The sequence below is a fragment of the Panulirus ornatus genome, chromosome 12, assembly GCF_036320965.1.
Source record: "Panulirus ornatus isolate Po-2019 chromosome 12, ASM3632096v1, whole genome shotgun sequence".
NCBI lineage: Eukaryota > Metazoa > Arthropoda > Malacostraca > Decapoda > Palinuridae > Panulirus > Panulirus ornatus.
This window is the reverse complement of record NC_092235.1, coordinates 21,066,567-21,086,614: the sequence shown is the minus strand read 5'-3', so window position 1 is coordinate 21,086,614 and position 20,048 is coordinate 21,066,567. Positions and strand designations below refer to the sequence as shown.

Genomic DNA, 20,048 nt, shown 5'->3' with positions numbered 1-20,048 from the left:
AACATACCCATTTTTGATCTCCGAGATAATGTTCTCACCTTCCACACATTCTTCAATGCTCCTAGAACTTTTGTCCCCTCCCCACCCTGTGACTCATTTCCACTTCTATGGTTCCATCCACTGCCAAATCCACTCCCACATATCTAAAACACTTCACTTCCTCCAGTTTTTCTCCATTCAAACTTACCTCCCAATTGACTTGTCCCTCAGCCCTACTGTACCTAATAACCTTGCTCTAATTCACATTTACTCTCAGCTTTCTTCTTTCACACACTTTACCAAACTCAGTCTCCAGTTCTGCAGTTTCTCACTCGAATCAGCCACCAGTGCTGTATCATCAGCAAACAACAACTGACTCACTTCCCAAGCCCTCTCATCCACAACAGACTGCATACTTGCCCTCTCTCTATTACTCTTGTAGTCACCACCTTTATCCCCATTGCCTTTGTACAATGGCACTATGCATGCATTCCACCAATCCTCAGGCACTTCACCATGAGTCATACATACACTGAATATCCTCACCAACCAGTCAACAACACAGTCACCCCCTTTTTTAATAAATTCCATTGCAATACCATCCAAAACCACCCCTTGCTGGCTTTCATCTTCCGCAAAGCTTTCCCTACGTCTTCTCTGTTTACCAAACCATTCTCCCTAACCCTCTCACTTTGCACATCACTTCGACCAAAACACCCTATATATGCCACTCTATCATCTAACATTCATCAAACCCTCAAAATACTTCCTCCATCTCCTTCTCACATCACCACCAATTGTTATTACCTCCCCATTAGCCCTCTTCACCGATGTTCCCATTTGTTCTCATGTCTTATGCACTTTATTTACCTTCTTCCAAAACATCTTTTTATTCTCCCTAAAATTTAATGATACTCTCTCACCTTAACTCTCATTTGCCCTCTTTTCCATCTCTTGCACCTTTCTCTTGACCTCCTGCCTCTTTCTTTTAGACAACTCCCAGTTATTTGCATGATTTCCCTGCAAAACTCATCCAAATGCCTCTCTCTTCTCTTTCACTATTAACCTTACCTCTTCATCCCACCACTCACTACCCTTTCTAATCTGCCCAACTCCCACGCTTCTCATGCCACAAGCATCTTTTGCGCAAGCCATCACTGCTTCCCTAAATACATCCCATTCCTCCCCCACTCCCCTTACGTCCTTTACTCTCACCTTTTTCCATTTTGCACTCAGTGTCTCCTTGTACTTCCTTAAATAAATAAATAAAAACATAAATAAATGAATGAAATATAGGTACTTATACACCTGCTCGGGACTGAGGTGCTTGTCAGCTATGAGTTTTGCAAATTTGTCCACGCACTCGGCAGCTCCTCTGTGGTTTGCAGACCGCTTTTCTCCGCACACTTTATTCATGGGAATTCCATGACACTTCTTGAATCTTTGAAGCCATCCTTCACTATAGTCATACTATGTTGTAATCTAAGTTCTTTATGGAACAACTTAGCCTGGTCCACTATCATGCTACAAGTCCACTCCATCACTCCAACACAGTCGAAACCATTCCATCATCACTCGATCATGCTCTTACCATCTTTTACATTTTTCTAATCGTCATTTGCTTCTTGAAATTGCTGTCTGCATAGAATTTCAATATTTTCTCCCTTTGCTTCTTTATATCATAAACAGTTGATCAACCAATACTGTAAATGTCACACAGCTTATGCATCGAAACACCTAGGTCCATTTTTTTCAACAGTTGTACTTGTCTTGGATCTATATGGACTGGTGTTATGTTTGACACCATGAATGATACTCTCATATGCCTTAGAAGCTATAGCTAGGGTTGAATCTAAGCAAAATAAGCTAAGCACCTAACAGCATTGTGCTATCACCACCAACAAGTGCAGTGTAAAGAATGTAAATAAGTGTCCCCTACACACAACGCCATTTGTGGCTGTGGTAATTTCAAGTTCCCTCATGTAATTTTGTCCGGACTAAAGGAGGTGCCGAACCACCAGCTGCCAGAAATTCGGTGGTGTACCTGTACTCACTTTCTAGTCTTTCCCTTCACCTCTGGTCTCCTCTCACACCTAAAGCAATCATCTGACCTATTAATCAATATGATTCTATTTAAAAATATTGCAAATATTACTATTCTATTTCAGATATTTTCTCAAAATATGATGACAGAAGCGACAATTTCCTTTCATCAATGCTTGAACAATGAAGCAGGACAGAGTCCCTATAGCTGTAGGTGGGTGCTTTCATAGTGATAACTAAAAGGAACTCTAAGAATCCAATGACAGAACTCACAGAAGGATTATGAATTCTTGTTAACAAAGCTAAGCTCAATAAACATTGGTTAAGACTTGTAAAAAACTTTCAACCTCTGCGACAGTAATAAAGGTTATTCTCCACCAACAAAGGCTTACATCTCATCTGCATTCATATACAATGTTACTTTTGAAGCAAACTCATCATTCACCTATATTGCATATCAATATTTTTGAACCTGTTGGGTTTGCCCCAAGCAGTCAAGGACAACTTGACTAACAATGTCACAGTTACACTCATTGCCTGCAAAAAAACATAAAAGTATCATATGTCTTGAAGAGGGTATGAAAAATTTGCTTAAAAACAATACTGTAATCATTAATTATGTCATAATCACCTCGTATAACTGGCCATGATGCCATACTGGCAAACCTCCTACCCCATCTTTCTAAGCAGCTTGGTCCCACAAAAGCGTTTGATGTAGTGGTGTTATGTGCGCCAATTAGGATTAAAATCATTCATAAGTAAGTCTGCCAACTCTGTGAGGTAGCCTAGGAAATTTTCAAGTCAATTACGCACCATAAAGTAATTCAATTTCTGTACCATTTTGTATATTTTCAAGAGTAATTTTGTTTCTTTTTCTGGATAGTCATGATGTCAATAACAGACTTGCCATGGTTGTTTTTCTCTATGAATGTCTTATGCCTTTCTACTCATCTGTTGGTTGATAACTCCACTTCTAGCTCACCAGCCCCTGAGGAAGTTGGGTCATCTTCTGACAACCTTTAGAGTTCACACCTAAGCTGCACAGAGATACATGGCTGGTTATATGAGGTAGTCACCGAGCAGTAATGATACACATGGCAGGAGGTATGCTGTTACGATGTCAGGGCCCGTTATATGAGGTTGTTACAACTGAGACTGTGACTAAAGCATTGATTCTTAGCAAATTTTTCAGAATGATCTCAGGACATATTATAGTTACACTTTTTTTTGCATGCAATAAATGTGACTGTGACCTATAAATTTGTGTTCTAAATGTTTTCAGGCAAACATAATGGGTGTGAGATAAATTTATGATGTGAGAGGCATACAGAATGTAGCTTGAAAGTATGCTTTAAGCATGCTCAAAGTTGATTTTGAAAGCATGGAAGACAAAACACTCATTTATAACAAGGAGAGGAAGAGTGAGGAGAGGATGATTAAAGGGTGTACATGGCCATGGAGCATACAAGGAAATGAGGGAAACTAAGGAGGAGGTTGAAGGATGGAGTGAAAGACACTCTGAGTGACTGGGGCCTGAACATGCAAGAGGGTGGAAAAAATGCAAGGGAAAAAGCAAATTGGAGCTATTTGGCATACAGGGGTGATATGCTGTCAATGAGCTGAACTAGAGCATATGAACATTTATGGAACACCATGGAAAGGTTTGTAAGGCCTGGCTATGGATAGGGGCTGTGGTTTTGGTGCATTATACTTGACAGTTAAAGCATGGGTGTGAGTGAATGAAGCCATTTCTGTGTCTGTTCCTAGTGGTACCTTGCTAACATGGAAAATGGCAAAAAAAAAAGGATAAAATAACGCATCTTATATCTAACTTCCACGTTGTTTCTCTGTAAGGTGGCAAGAGGAATAGAAAACTAAGCATTCAAAAAAAATCCTCTCAAAGCTTTTTCCTCTGTTCTTATTTAAAGAAATAATACATGATTTCCGAGACCCTACCCCTACCCTATTTTGTAACCCTTTATGATATGCATGAGATAACTGTGAGCATTTTTCTTCCCAATACCCACCATATATATCCTGCTAATCTATAACTAGAATATTTTTGATAAAATGCTCATACATTCAGACCATGGATTTCACATTACCTTCAAAGAGAAGCGTTGCAACACACATAGTGTTCACATTGAATCCTCGAACTTTTGTAATGTATAGTTTCTTTATTCCATCACTGAAGAGGCCCATCAAGCCAGTGGGAGGTTTTAGTGCATGACCTGAAGCAAAAAACTACATGGATTACTCAAACGAATCTGCTTTTTAAAAACTGATGAAATCATGTATCAATACACACACACACACACACAAGAATTCATGGGAAGTATTCCTTCTCTCTTTCTCCCCTATCCCCAGGGATAACACACACACACACACACACACACACACACACACACACACACACACACACACACACACACAAACATTTATCTATTCATTTCATCATACTTGATTGCCATTTCCTGCATCAGTGAGGTAGCACCAGGAAACAGACAAAGAATGGCCCAGCCACTCAAATACACATATATATACATAAATGCCCATACATGCACATATAAATAGCAACATATACACACATACACACATATACATTTATGTTTATTTATTTATTTTGCTTTGTCGCTGTCTCCAGCGTTTGCAAGGTAGCGCAAGGAAACAGACGAAAGAAATGGCCCAACCCACCCCCATACACAATGTATATACATACACGTCCACACACGCAAATATACATACCTATACATCTCAATGTACACATATATATACACACACAGACACATACATATATACCCATGCACACAATTCTCACTGTCTGCCTTTATTCATTCCCATCGCCACCTTGCCACACATGGAATATCATCCCCCTCCCCCTCATGTGTGCGAGGTAGCACTAGGAAAAGACAACAAAGGCCCCATTCGTTCACACTCAGCCTCTAGCTGTCATGCAATAATGCCCGAAACCACAGCTCCCTTTCCACATCCAGGCCCCACACAACTTTCCATGGTTTACCCCAGACTCTTCACATGCCCTGATTCAATCCACTGACAGCACGTCAACCCCAGCATACCACATCGATCCAATTCACTCTATTCCTTGCCCTCCTTTCACCCTCCTGCATGTTCAGGCCCCAATCACACAAAATCTTTTTCACTCCATCTTTCCACCTCCAATTTGGTCTCCCACTTCTCCTCGTTCCCTCCACCTCCGACACATATATCCTCTTGGTCAATCTTTCCTCACTCATTCTCTCCATGTGCCCAAACCATTTCAAAACAACCTCTTCTGCTCTCTCAACCATGCTCTTTTTATTTCCACACATCTCTCTTACCCTTACATTACTTACTCGATCAAACCACCTCACACCACACATTGTCCTCAAACATCTCATTTCCAGCACATCCACCCTCCTGCGCACAACTCTATCCATAGCCCACGCCTTGCAACCATACAACATTGTTGGAACCACTATTCCTTCAAACATACCCATTTTTGCTTTCCGAGATAATGTTCTCGACTTCCACACATTCTTCAAGGCTCCCAGGATTTTCGCCCCCTCCCCCACCCTATGATTCACTTCCGCTTCCATGGTTCCATCCGCTGCCAGATCCACTCCCAGATATCTAAAACACTTTGCTTCCTCCAGTTTTTCTCCATTCAAACTTACCTCCCAATTGACTTGACCCTCAACCCTACTGTACCTAATAACCTTGCTCTTATTCACATTTACTCTTAACTTTCTTCTTTCACGCACTTTACCAAACTCAGTCACCAGCTTCTGCAGTTTCTCACCTGAATCAGCCACCAGTGCTGTATCATCAGCGAACAACAACTGACTCACTTCCCAAGCTCTCTCATCCACAACAGACTTCATACTTGCCCCTCTTTCCAAAACTCTTGCATTCACCTCCCTAACAACCCCATCCATAAACAAATTAAACAACCATGGAGACATCACACGCCCCTGCCACAAACCTACATTCACTGAGAACCAATCACTTTCCTCTCTTCCTACACGTTCACATGCCTTACATCCTCGATAAAAACTTTTCACTGCTTCTAACAACTTGCCTCCCACACCATATATTCTTAATACCTTCCACAGAGCATCTCTATCAACTCTATCATAAGCCTTCTCCAGATCCATAAATGCTATATACAAATCCATTTGCTTTTCTAAGTATTTCTCACATACATTCTTCAAAGCAAACACCTGATCCACACATCCTCTACCACTTCTGAAACCACACCGCTCTCCTCCAATCTGATGCTCTGTACATGCCTTCACCCTCTCAATCAATACCCTCCCATATAATTTACCAGGAATACTCAACAAACTTATACACAGACATATAAATATATACACATGCTCAAATTCATATTTGCTTGTCTTCATCCATTCCTGGCACAAGCCTACCCCACAAGAAACAGCAATGCTACCCCCTGCACAGTCATCTGTACTTGATGCTACTCACTAATGCGAGAAATGGCAAATATGAAAAAAAAAAGTTTAAAAATACTGAAAGAAAAATCCAAGAACAGGTGCACAATCCATCAATTTGCCATAATGAGTATTTTGATAAAAACGTGAACACATACATATATAAAGAGTTATGCAACTCCAAGACTCCCTTTATGGGGTTCCTCCAGTCTTGAGGCTGTGTTCCATACAGGAGAAGGGTAAGGTAGACTCATTTGGTATGGAAAGTTCTTTTAAGTGATTTCCAGCTTGGGGTCTTAACACTTGTAGGTATAGTCTAGGAACATCCACATAAACACACACATACATTCATATGCTCCTGATGCTACCTCACTAAAGCAAAAAACAGCAAACTGGTATATCAGGGTATGGTAAAAAGGAAAGAGAGAATGTATTGAATGTCTTTTGTTAGATTAATTGTGAAAAAGCGGCATGTTTGGAAGGGATTGAAGTCAAGCTTCTTAAGAAAGAGGGTAACAGTCTTGCTAATCTAATTAGTCAAGCTATTCAACATTTGTACAGCCTAAGGCAAGTGCCTAGGGACTGGCAAAATCCATGTATAGTGCTCTTACATGTGGTATGGGGAAAAAGCAAACATCTGAATTGCTGAGGTTTAACATTGTTGGGTATATCTGGGTTCTAATAAAAACCATTGGCCACCAAGAACTCACAGGCATTCAACACTTACACAATAAAACAAATGTACTTCCAATACAATCTCACTTCAACATGCTTGGCGCTTAATTCTTTGAGAAAACACTAGACTCCTACCCAAAGGATCATATAACCAACAACTAATTCCTAAGAAAAAAAATCTATTTCTGCTTCACACTTCAGCAACCTATACTTACAGACCTCTCCTCCTCCAACAGCTGTGACACTGACAAAATATATATAATAGTAATGACTTGAAGAGCATCAAGCAACCCAGTCTTAAAACTTAGCTTCACCAGACAAACAGTCAACTGAAACAGCACTCCCCAAGCATGTACAAGTTACATTTTTTTTTTTCATCAATTTTTTGGATCTCTCCAACATTACAAACACCTATTCCATATCATCACACCCTTCATGACCAACAGACAATTTCTCTAACATGGATACTGAAAAGTAACCTCTCAACTATCTTTAATTCATCTCACACAGACATACACACAAAATCACACTTCTTAACCTGTGGTCTTGCCTGGTGGATGTCTTCAGCTTCCTGAGTATTGTAGGTGTGCCACAGAAGGGGATCCTGGGGCAGGAAAATCAGTATATATGCATAACCACTTACTTTTCACCACTGCATAATAGGAACATAACATTACAGAGTCTTTAAGAAGATACCTTCAATTCTATATAAACAATGGATTCACTATACCTTCAGCCAATGCAGTCATATTTGAGATAAGAGAAGAAAATTCATTACTTAAATATAAATATCCCAATGCATGCCATGTTTTGGCAATATACTACACTTTTCTCCTCCGGGGATCATCTAATGGTTATTTTCACTTCCTGATTAACAAGTGCAGTGCTATATACTGGGATACAATTTCTATACATATTTGCAACACTTATCCCTGGGGATAGGGGAGAAAGAATACTTCCCACATATTCCCTGCGTGTCGTAGAAGGCGACTAAAAGGGGAAGGAGCAAGGGGCTGTTTATAATTCTGTTTATAATTTTCCAAAAGAAGGAAGGGAGAGGTGGACCAAGTGAGGATATACCCTCTAAGGCTCACTCCTCTGTTCTTAACGCTACCTCGCTAATGCAGGATAAGGCGAATATGTAAGAAAAAAAAAAAGAAAACACTACAAATTACAAGCATTTTAACATCTATACAATACCAAAAAAGTCAGTATGCAGCTTTCTGCTGCATTTACCACCAATAAAATTGTTAATAAAGAAAAAGTTATAGCATGAAACAGCACTTACCAAACTTGAATTGTTCATTATCCATTAAACGTATAGAGGCTGGTTGGCATCGGTGGAGGGCAACTTCACGCATACAGCTAATACCACTGGAGAAATCTGGGAAAACAATAGACCCATAGCGCTGGACAACAGGCAGAGGGCGAATCTTCATAGTTACCTCAGTAATCACACCAAGTGTACCTACAGAAGATACAACAATAACCAGTCTTGTCTTTTCAGATGCAGAAATCACTGAATCAGTTATGCGTAATATTCTTTTTATTACTATGATGAAAACAACTTACATGTTTATCAGTTTAATTTATCCTCTTCTTCTTTCATGCTTGATCACTGTTTCCCACCTTTGTTCCTTCTTTTGAAAAGTAACAATACAGGAAGGGAGGATGTCTAATCTCCCACTCCCACCCCTCTTAGATGCCTCCTACAACACACAGGAGGTATGTGGATAGTATTCTTTCTCACTGATCCCCCAAGATAAGTTCAACTAGATAAACATGCCAATTCATATTACTTAATATATTGGAATTTTGGACGATACTACTGGCAGAAAATGTAGCAATGGTAGTGGATTGTTCCATTAAAAGCAATGAGGAGAGAATCTGTTAGTATGCATAAAAAAGAAGCAAAATGTAATTATGAATTTTGTATTTCCGAAAGGTGAATTGGAGTGTGCTGCATGATTGTCGTGACATGAGGATTAGCTACAAGAATTTCAGTACATGGTTAGTATATTCAGCAAGGATGGGAAAATAGATGAGATTTCAGATAAAAAACAAAATGGAACTGCAACAGCTCTAACATGGTAAAAAAGTAACAGTTACGGGGATATATGAAAAGAATGGTGCAACCTGCTTGTATGCATGCTTGTGAAACATGAGTCTGAAAAGACATAATTATTAGCATAATGGAAGTAAATTCTGATGGGCTTCAGTGATTAACTAGAAAATGATGGGAAGACAGTATAGCAACAATAACAAGCACAGTCAACTGCAATGAATTACTCAAGTAGTATGGGTAAATAAGGTGAAAGTAAACAGAATAACTAAGAGTATCAAAATCTGGTGAAAGTTATTAAATGCTGGAAAGAGAAAAGATGAAGAGCAAGAAAAGGGTTTGAGAAAGAGGGTAAAAGCAGTTTCCCTGGGATGTTTTACTCATTTCAGTTACTCGAATCATTATACCTTTAAATCAATCAGTTTAAGAATCATCTCCTTGAGGACCTTTAAGAAGTAAAATCATAATTTGAGTCCAACATTTCAATCTTAGGTCATGGCGCTAACATGACTTGACAATCAAACAAGCAGGTTGGTAAGAAGGCATCGGACTCTCTGACAAAGATATTCACATGAGAAATCACCCTTAATGTCAACCACAAACTGAAAGGAGCTGATCCCAGCATCATGTTGGATTACATGGGCCTTAGTCTTGATGGGGCATCCATCAAGATGCTGCAAACTCTGTATATGAAAAATGCTTGAGTAAACGGATTCTTTACCCTGCTATGGTAGGAATATGGTCTGTCATCTCTAAAACAAGAATAGAATGGCATGAGTATTTTTAATTGTGTACTGCAAAACTGTAATGTTGTCCATCAAAAACTGTTCCTCTTGACCTGGTTTCAAATCATTCAGAAAGATGGACAGCCTGAAACCACCTTTTCTTTCCAGGTATATGATAACTCTGAGCCACTGCCCATATTTCTACTTCTAGGGACACTCTGCATATCATATCTATTACATGTTACACTGGAATCTGAGAATGAATGGACAAGCATTGAATGTAGTTATAAATGTAGTTCTGAATGAAAAAAATAAAAGCAAAGGACAACCTTTTATTTTCTCCCTTGTTATATTTAAAGACACAATGCATCCCATGTACGATAGTAATGGTGTTGTCAGATTCTGCCCGACTGGGGTCACACTATGTGTGAAGAGTCACCTCTGGTGAGGCCATATCAACGTCAGCTGACAAAAGGGAGCACCATCTTGTCAGTGTTCTTCTTGCTTCAAAGGAGTTTATCCTGGTCCTTCTACTAAGGGAAATGAAGCTTTGGAGCTGCAGGAGCCCTGAATGGAGTTTCTGGGATTATAGCCAACAGGTCCCCTTTGATAAAAGGAGTCCTTGGTTTGTATGATTATAATAAAAATAGTTTTAATATCCTCTCATGAAACATATACTACCTGATGCCTATCTCATATCTTTTATCAATCTATAACTCTGATGCCCATTCCCTTTGGGAACTCCCTTAAGAGGGTGGACAATGGCAAAAGTCTCCATAACTGATGAACTCCAATGTTGCTTCTTAGTCTTTTAATGCCTTGCCCTTAACAGGGAACTGGCAATGGGCAACTCTAGCAAAGTGTTTCCAGAGGCTATGCTTATTGTTCCCACTGACTACTTCTACCTAATGTTCCAACCTATTACTTCTACTCAATGCTCACTCCTAAATGTTCCTACCTACTATTCTTCTTAATGCTGCAGTCTAATATTCTTACCTTCTACTGTATCTACTGCTTCTACCTATCTTATAAAGATTTTATATGTAATCAATTATATTACTCTTATTTCAATGGCCACAAAACAATTACCCTTTTCTGTATCTATCTCCAGATAAAAAGTACACAGCTGTTATAGTGGTAATGAAGGCTGATATCCATGTCTTTTAAAGGTGCATGTGTTATATTTATCACTGTACAACCTAAAAGTCATTTAAGATTTTCAGAAGTTCACTAATGATTTCAAGTGAAATATATGATAATGAAGACATTTTAAGCTGCACTTGGTCTAAAAAGCCTCTTACCTTCAGATCCTAGAATGAAATGGTGAACATCAGGGCCAGCAGAAACCCTAGGACCTGCTGTGTATCGCTCCACAGTACCTCTTGGTGTAACTACTTTCACCTGGATAAGAAGGTCTTCAATATTACCATAAATGTTTTTCTTCATCCCAGAAGCTCTTGTTGCAACCCAACCACCCAGACTGAAATGGAACCATTGCACAACAAGTTCTTTTGAAAAGAAAATCTTGAAATTGTTTCAAGTTCAACTCACTAAAATTCTAACACTGAACTTAATCTAGAATGAACAAAAAAAATTTTAATTCTGTGTAGGCTATACAGGCGTATAAGGTGATAATATTCAACACACAATGATAGAGTAAAAAAAAAAATCTCACTACAAGCAACAACAATACAGCACTGAAGCTCATGTAACTTACTAATGAACAAGGATATCCCTATGTGCCAAACAACAATGTTGTCTCAGCATAACTCTGAGTGCACTGCACCAATACAATGAGCAGCAAGAGGGCAAAAAAATACAAGGGTGGAGAGCATGAGGGTGAACAATATGATGGCATGAGGCAAGAGGGAAAAGAGTAAAGGTAAAAGAAGTGGGAGCATGATTTGCTAAAGAGAAGGGTGAAGGCAAGAGGTGTGCAGCTGAGAAGGGGTTAGTGGATACTGCACAAGAACGTTGACTAAAAAGTTGATAACTAAAACAGACACAAAATAACCAAATTTAGTGAAATGAAAAATGAGTCAACAGAAAAAAATCAGAAAGGAAGGAACTGCACTAAATGAAAAGATGAAGGGAATAACTACATTATTTGAGATCCAATCATTCACCGTAAGTCCGTCACACAGATAATGGAAAATTTTCATGTGGGGAAATAGTTTTCCTTAGTCTGTGATATTTGTGTGCCTTCTGATTAGATTAAGCCAGGTAAATCAGCAACTGTATTCTTTGCTCACAAATTAGAAGATTTGTTTCAAGGCCAGAATTCTGTCAAAATGATTACTCAAATGCCTTAATGTTGCTGCTTCACATAAAAAGTTTAAATATAAAGAGATGAGGAAATGATTGGAGGGTGTGAGGACAAGAGACAACCTATCAATTCTGTTTCAACAAGGAAGACCTCAAAAAGATTTTCGAAAAATGATCCTTTTGAAGTCCAAGAATAAGTTGGATGTGGGGATGTAACATGCACAGCAAAATTTCTTTCTTACCTTCTACCAATCAGTAAAAAAAAAAAAAAAAAATGAAGAAGACTGGATTTTGGTGACTTGGAAAACACCAAGGCCAACATCTTTTCTACTTCATTACAAATGTACTCAATGCAAAGGACCTGATCTTACTACTCTTTCTTAATGTTCGTACTCTCAGTCTTCATTGGGTAAGGCTATCACAAACAGTCCTCTTTTCCATGTACCTTTTTCTTGACATTTCTTTTCTTTTATGTATATATTTATCATTTCCCACATTAATAAGGTAGTGTTATAAACAGATGAAGAAGCCTTAAACAAAAAAAATCCTCACCTGTCTCTTCCTTTGTTCCTTCTTTTGGAAAGTAATATAGGAGGGGAGAACTTCCAGCTCCTTGATGCCACCCCCTCCTGCCAATCTCTTTTTTACTTCTTTCCTGCATATATGTCCCTACACTTCCCTTTTCTCAATCACTAGTTATCCAATTCCTCATTACCCCACTCACTACCTATGATGTTACCCGAGTAATACTATTCTTTTAATGCTGTCTCCCAATTTCAACTTTTAGCTGCAATTACTCCTATGTCTTTTATCTTTCCTTACTGCAAGTTTCATTTCATGCTTGCCTCTTGGAAACTGTAACAGTACCCAAAGTGGAGATGAAAGAATGAAGTAAAGAAGGCTTTGAGGTATCAAAGCCTAAGCATTCATGAAGGCAAAAGGTGTACATTCGACGAAAATAATCAGATTGATGCGACATACGGAAATTGACATGCTGCTAATGGGCTGAACCAGGGTACAAAGGTGGTCAAAGTATACCATGGAGTAAACTGTTGGACTTGGCTGTGAATAGCAGACACTTGTTTCAATATATTACACATAGCAGCTAAAAAAGAGTATAAATGAGGCTCTTGTGCATTTCTTCCAGATGTTACATCATGAAGGCAAGAAAGGCAATCAAATAAGGAAAAGAAATAAATATATATATATATATATACCCTCCCCTCCTTGTATTTCAACTTTCTAAAAGGGGAAACAGAAGAAGGAGCCATGCGGGGAGTGCTCATCCTCCTTGAAGGCTCAGATTGGGGTGTCTAAATGTGTGAGGATGTAACCAAGATGAGAAAAAAGGAGATAGGTAGTATGTTTGAGGAAAGGAACCTGGATGTTTTGGCTCTGAGTGAAACGAAGCTCAAGAGTAAAGGGGAAGAGTGGTTTGGGAATGTCTTGGGAGTAAAGTCAGGGGTTAGTGAGAGGACAAGAGCAAGGGAAGGAGTAGCACTACTCCTGAAACAGGAGTGGTGGGAGTATGTGATAGAGTGTAAGAAAGTAAACTTTAAATTGATAAGGGTAAAACTGAAAGTGGACCGAGAGAGATGGGTGATTATTGGTGCATATGCACCTGGGCATGAGAAGAAAGATCATGAGAGGCAAGTGTTTTGGGAGCAGCTGAGTGAGTGTGTTAGTAGTTCAGAAGAGAAGAGAGACTGTTGGGGTGAGGAGAGTGGTGAGAGTAAGTGAGCTTGGGAAGGAGACTTGTGTGAGGAAGTACCAGGAGAGACTGAGTACTGAATGGAAAAAGGTGAGAACAAATGACGTAAGGGGAGTGAGGGAGGAATGGGATGTACTTTGGGAAGCAGTGATGGCTTGCACAAAAGATGCTTGTGGTATGAGAAGCGTGGGAGCTGGGCCAATTCGAAAGGGTAGTGAGTGGTGGGATGAAGAAGTAAGATTATTAGTGACAGAGAAGAGAGAGAATTTTTGCAGGGAAATAATGCAAATGACTGGGAGATGTATAAAAGAAAGAGGCAGGAGGTCAAGAGAAAGGTGCAAGAGGTGAAAAAGAGGGCAAATGAGAGTTGGGGTGAGAGAGTATTATTAAATTTTAGGGAGGATAAAAATATGTTTTGAAAGGAGCTAAATAAAGTGCATAAGACAAGGGAACAAATGGGAACTTCAGTGAAGGGGGCTAATGGGGAATGGATAACAAGTAGTGGGGATGTGAGAAGGAGATGGAGTGAGTATTTTGAAGGTTTGTTGAATGTGTTTGATGATAGCGTGGCAGATATAGGGTGTTTTGGTCAAGGTGGTGTGCAGAGTGAGAGGGTTAGGGAGAATGATTTGGTAAACAGAGAAGAGGTAGTAAAAGCTTTGCGCAAGATGAAAACCGGCAAGGCAGCGGGGTTGGATGGTATTGCGGTGGAATTTATTAAAAAAGGGGGTGACTGTATTGTTGACTAGTTGGTGAGGTTATTTAATGTTTGTATGACTCATGGTGAGGTGCCTGAGGATTGATGGAATGCTTGCATAGTGCCCATTGTACAAAGGCAAAGGGGATAAAAGTGAGTGCTCAAATTACAGAGGTATAAGTTTGTTGAGTATTCCTGGCAAATTATATGGAAGGGTATTGATTGAGAGGGTGAAGATATGTACAGAGCATCAGATTGGGGAAGAGCAGTGTGGTTTCAGAAGTGGTAGAGGATGTGTGGATCAGGTGTTTGCTTTGAAGAATGTATGTGAGAAATACTTAGAAAAGCAAATGGATTTGTATGTAGCATTTATGGATCTAGAGAAGGCATATGATAAGAGTTGATATGCTCTGTGGAAGGTATTCAGAATATATGGTGTGGGAGGCAAGTTGCTAGAAGCAGTGAAAAGTTTTTATCGAGGATGTAAGGCATTTGTAAGAGTAGGAAGAGAAAAGTGACTGGTTCTCAGTGAATGTCGGTTTGCGGCAGGGATGCGTAATGTCTCCATGGTTGTTTAATATGTTTATGGATGGGACTGTTAGGGAGGTGAATGCCACAGTTTTGGAGAGAGGGGCAAGTATGCAGTCTGTTGTGGATGAGAAAGCTTGGGAAGTGAGTCAGTTGTTGTTTGCTGATAATACAGCACTGGTGGCTGATGTGTGTGAGAAACTGCAGAAGCTGGTGACTGAGTTTGGTAAAGTGTATGAAAGAAGAAAGCTGAGATTAAATGTGAATAAGAGCAAGGTTATTAGGTACAGTACGGTTGAGGGACAAGTCAATTGGGAGGTAAGCTTGAATGGAGAAAAACTGGAGAAAGTGAAGTGTTTTAGATATCCGGGAGTGTATTTGGCAGCGGATGGAACCATGGAAGCGAAAGTGAGTCATAGGGTGCGGGAGGGGGGGCCAAAGTTCTGGGAGCATTGAAAAATGCGTGGAAGTCGAGAATGTTATCTCGGAAAGCAAAAATGAGTATGTTTGAAGGAATAGTGGTTCCAACAATGTTATATGGTTGCAAGGTGTGGGCTATAGATAGAGTTGTGCAGTGGGTGGATGTGCTGGAAATGAGATGTTTGAGGACAATATGTGGTGTGAGGTGGTTTGATAGAGTAAGTAATGAAAGGGAAAGAGAGATGTATGGTAATAAAAAGAGTGTGCTTGAGAGAGAAGAGGGTATTTTGAAATGGTTTGGTCACATGGAGCAAATGAGTTAGGAAAGATTGACAAAAAGGATATACGTGTCAGAGGTGAAGGGAATGAGGAGAAGTGGGAGACCAAATTGGAGGTGGAAAGATGGAGTGAAAAAGATTCTGAGTGATCGGGGCCTGAACATGCAGGAGGGTGAAAGGCGTGCAAGGAATAGAGTGAACTGGAACGATGTGATATACTGGGGTCGACATGCTGTCAATGGATTGAACCAGGGCATGTGAAGCGTCTGGGGTAAACCATGGAAAGTTTTGTGGGGCCCGGATGTGGAAAGGGAGCAATGGTTTCGGTGCATTATACATGACAGCTAAAGACTGAGTGTGAACGAATGTGGCCTTTGTTGTCTTTTCCTAATGCTACCTCACGCACATGCGGGGGGAGGGGGTAGTCATTTCATGTGTGGTGGGGTGGCGACGGAAATGAATAAGGGCAGATACTATGAATTATGTACATGTGTATATATGTGCATGTCTGTGTGTGTATATATATGTACACATTGAGATGTATAGGTATGTATATGTACGGGTGTGGATGTGTATATATATACATGTTTATGTGGGTGGGTTGGGCCATTCTTTTGTCTGTTTCCTTGTGCTACCTTGCTAACGCGGGAGACGGCGATAAAGTCTAATAAACATAAATATATATATAGTGTCAGCAAAAAAAATCCCCCATTCTATTTCAAAGGTGATACACAGATATGGTTTTATGTGCATACAAGTATCATGATGCTCTCAGGGTGAAATCATCATACATCTGGTCACTAAGACTTTCTCATGGACATTTTAAGCACCAGCAACATGCCTCAGCATGCTTCAGGCTATTTTGAGGGAAGGATGCTCTTTCATTACTCTTCCAGGTTGCCATTTCATTTTGGGAATTTTGTTTCTGGGCATAGTATTTATTCTACCTGTGCTTCAAAATGGTTGGCTCTTACCTTTCTAAGGAGTAGAAAGCATGGTAATAAGAAAATGTGATAGCATGTGAGATTCCCTGGCGTACTGAGCACTTAGAATGCACGATCAGGCAGCTGCTTCCTACAATATCTCATCAGTGCCTCGCTTCATTCAGATCAAGATCCCATGGACCCAAAACATGGACCTAGAATAACTCAAGAACCTTGCCAATTCCAAGCCCAGAAGTCTGAAGATGGTAACTACGGCCAAATGATAGATGACATAATACTAAAGTGCAAGTGAGACTTCACCTTTGAAAATGTATAGGGAGACATAGTTTTTTTGTGAACACTGTATAAAGGGAAAGAGCCCATACACCACATTGCTGTAAATACAGGCACTGGCAAACTCCACAGAATCAAGGTGGAGAACATGGTACTTGCAAGTCCTTAATTCTTTCCTTCTCTTACCTAGAAAACTCATAGGAATCAGGTTCATGCCCAGTGGTGTAGCCCTGGACTCTGAGCTGTTTCTCAAGATCTTGTCCAATAATTCCAGCCTCTATCCTTGCAGTCAGGTTCTTCTTATCTACCCATAAGATACGACACTGAAAAACATTTAAATAAGAATAGACTGTCAATCTAGAGCAATTAAAAGAACTATATCAAACAGAAAATACTTTACTAAACCTAAGTTTTGAGACACATAGAAACATGAAAATGTAACTGTTACAACTAAAAATATTACAGACACATGAAACACAACATACTCAGTGACAATGCCACACAGCAGATACCTTATGCTTAATGAACCAAATAATCTACGTAACCTCAGCAGCTAGCAATCCCAACTTGGCAAATAAAACAGATGGAAATAATGCCAGTCTTGAAAGCTTATTTTTTCTTGTACTAAGCAAAGAAAAGTCTTTCAAAAATTAATAAAAACAAATTTCCATGTTTATAACAAAATGTGCATGATAGTTCACCAGCTTTGCTGCATAAAAATGGTACAAACAATGAAAGTTTAATAAAATGATGAAGAATGCACACCTTTCTGCATGTGAGCAAACAGACACCTGGGAATCCTATCTGCTTATCTCTGATGCATGATCCTTACAGGAACTCCTATCAAGGGGGGTGGCCAAGGCAAAAAAATCTTGACTTATCCCTGTCCTTACATGTGTCCCTCCTGTACACCATTCCGTGCATTCTACCCTCATTTCTCTCCCTTCAGTACTCTTACCCTATACACAGGAATCCTATCATCCTGTGAGAATGTGCACCCTAAACAAAAGCAAGATTTACAATTAAAAAATAGCAGAGAACTCTCCACTGGTAAGTAAAACACTACAACAGTGATGAAACTGGCTTCTTAACTGCTTTCAAAGCTGTGTTCTACGCTGGGGTATTTTGAAAGTATCAAGACTTGGATGGCAAGTCTATTCTAGAAAGTAAGACTAGCAAATACTTGGGATCTTATCCTTCCTGGAAAAGAAAGACCAGCAAATACCATAATTTGTATCCCTAAGGAAGTATAAGAATAACACAGGATGGTGAATTTCACTAACAATCTCTATGGATACTGGGAGAAGAATTCCAAAAATTGCTAAAAGCCATCATCATATAACTTCTAAATTGCATACCACCTTGGAATATCTACTGAAAGTAACACAAATGCAGTGCTCACACTGTATTCAAATGTATTTGATACTCATCTAACTATGAAAGTTACCTCTGACACTCAGGAGACTGTCACTTTTTTTCTACATCATGTGAGTATACCCATTTCACTTCATATACAGTAAACCTCCGATTTAACAGACTTCAGATTTAACGGATCAGGCAAATAATAATACATTAATTCATAATACATTAAGGAAAAAAATCTCAAATGCCAAACCATACACATTTCACAATGCACTTGTTTTTGGTAGTGTGGGGTACACTCGCTTTGTTTCAGTCTCAGTCTGCCTCAAGCTGCCGTGTGGTCTGGTTGTATACAGAGAATACTGACTTTATTTATCAAATAATTCTGCAATCCTTACAATTCAAAATGGCATCAAGTGATAGAGGAGTTAAAAGAAAGCACATGAATTGCATACTGTATTACTGCTTATCGTATCAAAAAATGACCGGTAGGTTACATTCTCAATTTAATATTCTTTAAGCATTAACGTACACCTCCTCCTCCCCGATTAGTCCGTTAAATTGAGGGTTTACTGTACACACATTGCAAGCCAAACAAAACTTTCCATAGCAAAATGAAACAACCTCATCAAGGTAACTAGATTTCAGTGTTCTACTCACCATTTGTGAAGTGTCAAGAGAGACAATCATTCTGCTCTCTTCCTCAGGACATAATAAAGCACCGGAAACACTTGTACCACCACCAAATGGGATGAGTGCAACCTGATGTCTACATGCCAAGTCAACAAGCTTCTCCACCTCACTGTGGTTTTCTATTAAAGAAAAGAGCAAGTATCATTTCACATATATAAAACCTCTGTCTTTCTCCATAAAAATGTCCTCATTTAATTTCTTTTCAAATTAACGAGAAAAATTTAACATTTAAGGATAACTTCCCATAACAGTGTAATGTTTTCATACATAATTACCCATGACAATAATCTGTTTACTAATGCTATCACAAAAATTAGCATTATGATGCAGAAAGGCAGAAATGAAAGTCAGAAATTAACTGAGACAACACAGCAGCAACAGATTTACAATGTTCATGAGGAATAGCAAAAGAAAGCACATTAGGATCTGATAAACAGGTAAAGCATACCCTGTAGGTAAATATATCAAAGAACTACTAAAAGGCTATAGATGAACAGTAAAGCAAGGAAGATGAGCAGTATTATCTAACAGATTTTTAAGAGTAATCACACCAAACATTATTGTTATACTCTTCGTATGCATTAAAAATGACTGTGGCATAATTACTTCTGGGTTCTCCTTCTTTGCCTAGGATAAAATCATTATTTGCAAGAATACCAGATGAAAGGGTATAAGTGGGGTAGTTTCCTCAAATAAACAGACAACGGAGAAGTAAAGTAAAATGGATATCAAGGTTCAAACAATTCTTTCCATAAAAGACTTACTTGGCCAGGTTACTAGGTCTGGGATTCTTGGAAACATTCCTTCACGAAGCGTAAATATTTCAGCTAATGTGTGACCATGGGCACGAAATACACGGTCCTCTCCATCTAAGCTGTGGGTTATCCCCAGATTTTGTACTTCATCTAGGAATTCTGCCAATGAAAGTTTAAAAGCAAATCAGTG

General features: G+C 39.3%; 1 protein-coding gene across 2 annotated transcripts in view; it reads right to left on the bottom strand.

Moving 5' to 3' along the window:
* Window positions 1-20,048, bottom strand: part of Agps (alkyldihydroxyacetonephosphate synthase) — a 76,131-nt gene that overhangs the window by 47,884 nt on the left and 8,199 nt on the right. For both annotated transcript variants that reach the window (XM_071667459.1, XM_071667460.1), the window contains exons 4-9: window positions 19,868-20,017; window positions 19,071-19,222; window positions 17,235-17,371; window positions 11,234-11,412; window positions 8,434-8,613; window positions 4,128-4,253 (exon numbers count right to left, since the gene is read on the bottom strand). In XM_071667459.1, the coding sequence (XP_071523560.1) occupies window positions 4,128-4,253; window positions 8,434-8,613; window positions 11,234-11,412; window positions 17,235-17,371; window positions 19,071-19,222; window positions 19,868-20,017 (924 nt within the window). The remainder of the gene's footprint in view (window positions 1-4,127; window positions 4,254-8,433; window positions 8,614-11,233; window positions 11,413-17,234; window positions 17,372-19,070; window positions 19,223-19,867; window positions 20,018-20,048) is intronic.